This window comes from Cavia porcellus, unplaced genomic scaffold, assembly GCF_034190915.1.
Source record: "Cavia porcellus strain 051 isolate PalLab524CR breed Dunkin Hartley unplaced genomic scaffold, mCavPor4.1 scaffold_1, whole genome shotgun sequence".
Lineage (NCBI taxonomy): Eukaryota > Metazoa > Chordata > Mammalia > Rodentia > Caviidae > Cavia > Cavia porcellus.
Window position 1 is genome coordinate 81,935,959 of NW_026947484.1, and position 6,000 is coordinate 81,941,958.

General features: G+C 36.1%; 1 protein-coding gene across 12 annotated transcripts in view; it reads left to right on the forward strand.

The window, feature by feature from the left end:
• The window catches only part of Il33 (interleukin 33), a 41,328-nt gene extending 35,966 nt beyond the window's left edge, over positions 1-5,362 (forward strand). For all 12 annotated transcript variants that reach the window (XM_063250925.1, XM_063250923.1, XM_063250911.1 and 9 more), the window contains 4 exons: positions 783-908; positions 1,460-1,510; positions 2,520-2,617; positions 3,936-5,362. In XM_063250925.1, coding sequence (XP_063106995.1) covers positions 783-908; positions 1,460-1,510; positions 2,520-2,617; positions 3,936-4,127 — 467 coding nt within the window. In that variant the 3' untranslated portion in view covers positions 4,128-5,362. The remainder of the gene's footprint in view (positions 1-782; positions 909-1,459; positions 1,511-2,519; positions 2,618-3,935) is intronic.
• The last annotated feature ends 638 nt before the right edge of the window (positions 5,363-6,000 follow it).

Below are 6,000 nucleotides of genomic sequence, written 5' to 3' on the forward strand. Positions count from 1 at the left end.
TTTGAAAGCTTCCTCAGGATCTGTTGGAAATCCCCTTCTATGTTTGCAGCTACTGAGACTCTGGCACCATGCTACCCCAAGCCATTGGGCCTGCAGAACCAATGGCCCTCCTCTGCTTGTTCAGAACTCCGCAGTTCCAGACAAGCTGGGCCTCAGGGACACTGTGCGCCCACCTGCCCCTTGGAAGCTCCACAGTTCTTCAATCGCAGCTGGGTTAGGGTACTCACCACAGGCCGCAGTGCCTCAGGAGCCTGTGATCCCTCCCTGTTTGCAGAGATATCCACAGACCTCCAGACAAAGGAAGGGGCTTCTGCAGGCACTCCAGATCCGCCCAGCTCCTCCTCTGCACACCGATGGCTAGGCATGTCTGGGCTCGGGGGATAGTGTAGGCCCGCCCACCCGTCAGGAGCTCAGCAGACCTCCAAGTGTAGCCGGGATGGGGAGGCTGATGTAGTGGTCTCTAACCCGCTGCTCCACTTCACTGCACCCGGAAGCCTGGGGGGTCCGGAACAGTGTGAGATTTGGGCAGAGTGTGCTGAGCACTTACCACAGGTCGAGGTGCCTCAGGAACCTGGGATCCCTCCCTGCTTGCAGAGATATTCAGTCCACCAGACAAAGGAAGGGGCTTCTGCCGGCACTCCAGATCCGCCCAGCTCCTCCTCTGCACACCGATGGCTAGGCGCGCTTTTTTATCCATTTCTTGACTGACAGGCATTTGGGTTGTTCCCAAGAGTTAGCTATTACAAATTGTGCTGCTATAAACATCAAATTTCTTATCATAGGAATTTCACCTGTTAAGGAATCGTTTGCTTCTCTAAGTACATACAACAATCAATCTGTTACTTTCGTATTGGAAAATGGAAGTTATGCGATCTGTGTTGAAGCTGTGAAACACAATCAAGAAAAAGGTAGAATATTTCCTTTTGTCTGTAATTATTAAAGTTATGATAAATTAAAATTAAATATATCAAACCATCAACAATGAATTAACTCATTTGCAGCAAATAGATATCATGTTCTCTGCTAATTCATTTCAATGCAGTGGATGTCTGGAAATCACTGCCTTGAATCAGTAGTTTAGTCAAGGTTCCTCAGAGGAAAACATAGATATTGATAACTGTGTCTGTTGTAAAATGTGGAAAGAGGGGCCACATGTGTTTTTTATTGCTAAATTACTCACTAGATCTTTCTAGCTTAACAATATCCCCCAAAGTATAATCTTTAGTGAAAAAATATGCCATTTCTATAAGCAATACTTTTAAAAATTTAATAACTACTTTGAAGAATTCATCAGAATATATTTATTTTCTGAGATCTTCCTCAGAACCACAAAAGTTTTGCTTTGGTTGGTATGTACTAGATAGGGAGGATATTCTCTGGCATTATATACTATATGATACCATTGAATTTTTTTCATAAAATTACATGTCCCAAAGTAATTTTATGCATTCTCTTTCAGAAAAGGTACGATTGCGTATCTGTGAGTCTCAGCACCCCTCAAATGAATCAGGTAATTTGGAGACCTGGCTAGCTATGATGTTTAAATTCTTAACTTTGAGATAAAGATAAATCCCAAATATCCATAGAAAAGGTAGACAGTTTCAAAATATTCTCTCCAACCCAAGGTCATGGCAAAATTTTAGATTTAGCAAGAATTTATTCCATTTCATCAACTTTTTAGGTTAATAGGATAAACATTTGGCTACATATAATAAATACCTCTCTTAGCCAGGGCTGGAATGATAGTTTTGCTCAAAGTTTGTCTGGAGAAAAAGCTCCTTCTGTTCCACCTTTTTGGCTCTTCCAGTATCTGCATATCAGTAGTTCAAGATTTCCTGCCACTTTAACAATGTCTAAATAGCAAAGGAAGACAAATACAGTCTCTTTACCTTACAATTCTAATGTTACAACTAGCCACAAAAAAGGCAGGCTAGGAAATATTCTGTTATTATATAAGAAGAAGAGGGGGCTGGGGACTTAGCTCAGTGGCTCAAGTGCGTATCTGGGAAGTGCAACATGGTGAGCTAGATGTGGGCACCAAAAAATAAGAAAGAGAGATAAATATCAGGAGACAACTTTCAGTAGCTTTACAGGCAGAAGGGAATCCGACACCCAGAGAAGTGCCCGTAAGAGTCATAATTGTCTAATTGGAAAACATATTTTTTAAAAACTAAATTCTCTCCTATAAGGGATTTAGAAGTTCCTCTATTTATCTAATAATGACTCACTTCATTTGGGTGCAAATATTTCTAAGTAAAGAATGTAGTGATTTTGTTCAACATCTTAAGACTCTTTTCCTGAGTGTTAATTTATTTAAATTGAGTTATAAGTCTTAACTTTATAATTTCTTTTTTCTTAATTTTTCATTGACAGATAAAATTATATATATATATATATATATATATATATATATATATATACATCATGTATGAACTTTTAAAGTATATATACATGTGGGATGGTTACATCAAGTTAATTAACAAATGCACTGCCTCATATAATTATCTTGTGATTGCAAGGTGATACTGTTGATGGTAAGCTGTTAATGGTAAATCTGAGTCCTACAGAAGACAAAAACGTCTGGTTGCATGCCAACAAGAAGGAACACTCTGTAAAGGTAACAGAAATGTGATTATATAATTGTCCTTGGTTACAATATTTGTGTATATTTTGGTATGTGTACAGAGTATTTCAAAGGAATTTTGTTTGTGCTATTTTAAATAAAACAATCAGTTACAACTACTGACGTTTCTGGAGTAGAGAAGGAAGAAAAATATAATACTGTATGTGGCCTTGCTACTCAAGTTAGATCTCTACCAGCTACACAGAATCACCAGGGAACCTGGTAGAAATGCAGGATTTCAAGCTCCCCCATGCCTGAATCAGAATTTCATCATTTTAATGAGCTTCCAGGAGACTCATAATTTCATTAAAGTTTGAAAAGTGCTGCTGCATAGGATGATCTCAAATTCTTTCTATTTGGTTTTAGAATGTACCTTATGTTCTTCCAGGAAGTGTCACAGTGAAAGAATTTCATGCTCCAAGTTTGCTAAAGGGAGAGCAGCAAACATTGTCATCATTTATGGATAGTATAACAATCCACATTCCAACCACAAGATTCACTGCATATTCTTTACTTAATAAATGGCATTATCATATTGGTCATGACAAGGAATTATTAATATTTTGCAGAAAAAAACAAGCCAAAGATAGAAACAAAAACATGAAATTATAACATATAAGATAAATTATATGAATATACAATTGATAAAGTCATGTGAGGCATTACTATACAACATACAGTACCCAGCATTTTCATTAAGAAAACAGTTGTAAGTGTACATAACATAGTGTCTAGGATATATGACTACTCAATAATAAAGCTAACTCTTGCTGAGCTCTCTACCAATCACTTGTTAAATACTTTAGAAGCATTGTCATTTAATTCTAACAGTAAATCTATGATGATGTTGAAGTAATTATATTGGTCAGTTACTATTGTGTAACAAACTATCTCTAAAACTTAGTAGCTTAGACTAATAATCATTTATATTAATCATATGTTTAGGGGTTAAATTGGGAATTAATTGATCTAGAAAACTGACTATACTAAAAAATAGAGCATTGAGAGGTAAAGTACCTAAGGTTTTATAGACAGTACATGACAAAAAAGGAGTATAAAACCAGAACTGCTGCCTCCAGATCCAGTCATTCTAAGATATACTGCCCCTCTAAATACATTCACTATCACTGAACCAAGTTAAATTTTGTGTGCATCCTTTGTCCTTTATCCCCTCCTCACCCCATTCAGTAAGTAAGCTTGCTAGAAATACCAATTGATAAATAAGTATTCACCTTTAGGATCTAACACAGGAAGGAGAAGTTGACTCTGTACTTTCTACTCACATACTGATTGCTTTGTCTCATTTCCTCAGCTCCAAAAGTGTGAAACCACATTGCCAGACCAGGCCTTCTTCGTCCTTCATAGAGAGTCCTCTGAATTCGTTTCATTTGAATGTAAGAGTAATCGTGGAACATACATAGGAGTAAAAGATAATCAGCTTGCTCTAATAGAAGGAAAGAATCCGAGTATTGAGAATATCATGTTTAAACTCTCTCAGACTTAATGCAGTGGAATGCTGTGGGTTCAGGAATGAGCAATTCAAATGTTATCACTGGTAGGGATAAGAATGCTGTAAAATGTTTTGCTTGTTTTGTGTACAAAATATTTTTCTTATCTTTTGGTTCTGTTTTCATTTCCTTCTGTATCACATGTTTAATAAAAGTATGACTACATTAACTACTGATTTTTTTTAAAAAATGGTAATTTTTTAGAAAGATATAACAGAGCCATATCGCAAGTTGCTCTTTAGATAGGAATCCATTTTAAGGAGTTACATCATTTTCCCTGATTCTAAACCTACTGGATAGGCTCAATCGCCAGATCTTTTAGTAAGAAGACTAGATGCTACATAGATTGACCATTGTTCAGCTAGATAAGAAAACACCAAAGTGTGTTTGTAGATGTCCTAGGCAGGACCCTAATTAGCTCTTTTTAACTGCCAAGAGTTATGGCACTTCATGTCAGCCATGGTGGATCAACCTGTACTTCCAGAACTTAGGAGGCCAAGGCAGGAGAGTCATGAGTTCTGGTCCAGCTTGGGCTGCATAGTTAAATGTCTTCTTTTCGTCCAGCTTCTCAAAAATATTGCTCATTGTAGAATATTCACTTAACTTCTGTCCCTTCTTTAGTCCTTGTGACCAACATATACTTAATATATCTCTTGCACCTCATTTTATCTCATCACTACATGCCAACATCTCTTTCCTGCCTTGTTTACCTGATATTTTAAAATTTTACATATACCTACTGATGACAACATTTTTATTTGCACAACTTTGTTCTTTTCTGTTATAAAAGTAAGAAAATGTACGCACAAATATATAGTAGCAATATTAACTACTAAAGTATGTTTTGTTTTCATCTTTGCTTATTTTAAAGCCTTAATAATTTCTAGTGATTCATAGGCTGAACACTTACAGTAAATGATCAACATAGTAACAGAAAACTTGTATGACCATTTCTGAAAGTTGAGCTTTTTAATTTCTAGCTTACTGGGACTAATAGGGTATAACTGCTGGTGAAACAAAGTAAAAGAATGATTGTATAAAATTATCCAATGATATAACAGTATAATTTTTCATTTAACTTGTCAATTTTACTTTGCAGTAATCTAATCATTTCCTCAAAAATAGCAAAGTTTTACCATGTTCATCTGTACAACAGACTGAAAATAATTACTAAGTAATCAAATATATCCATTAACTTGCCTATCAAATGGAATAAACTATTTTTCTGAAAGTGTATGTGGCCAGAGTGATTTTATCATAACATGACTCAATATGCTGGAATTCTTAAGTGAAAGTAAGCATATCCCAATCCATAGATATTGGTATGTGGAGTAGGTTTTACCAGATAAATGTCTGATAATTTGGGACTCAAAAACTATGATCTCAGGGAAGAAATTATGTCTTTTTTGCTATGTCTTTGTTTCCCATTGTGGTAACCAGGACAAAGGAAGTGCTGGGTGACTTTACTCAGATCAGTCAACATGTAGCTGCATCAGAAATTAACCTAAGATTTCTGATACATTTAGATACTTTTCAAGTCAGCTATTTATTTCTTGTGTCATATTTTCATTTTAAAAAACACTATCAACTATTATTATGATCAGTGTTGATCAGTATTCAGATGTAAAAGCCAGAACTAGGTGCACATGCCTGTGGTCCCACTTACTCAGGAGACTGAGACAGGCAAGGACAGATCAGACAATTTAACATGACTGTCTCCAATTTAAAAATAAAAAAGGCCTGGGATGTAGCTTAGTGGTACAGCACTTGCCTATTAATCACGATGCCTTAGGTTTGATTATTAGGACAAAAAAGCCCACAAATATTTCAATATTTGGCAACATTTGGGAAAGGAATAACTAAAAATTT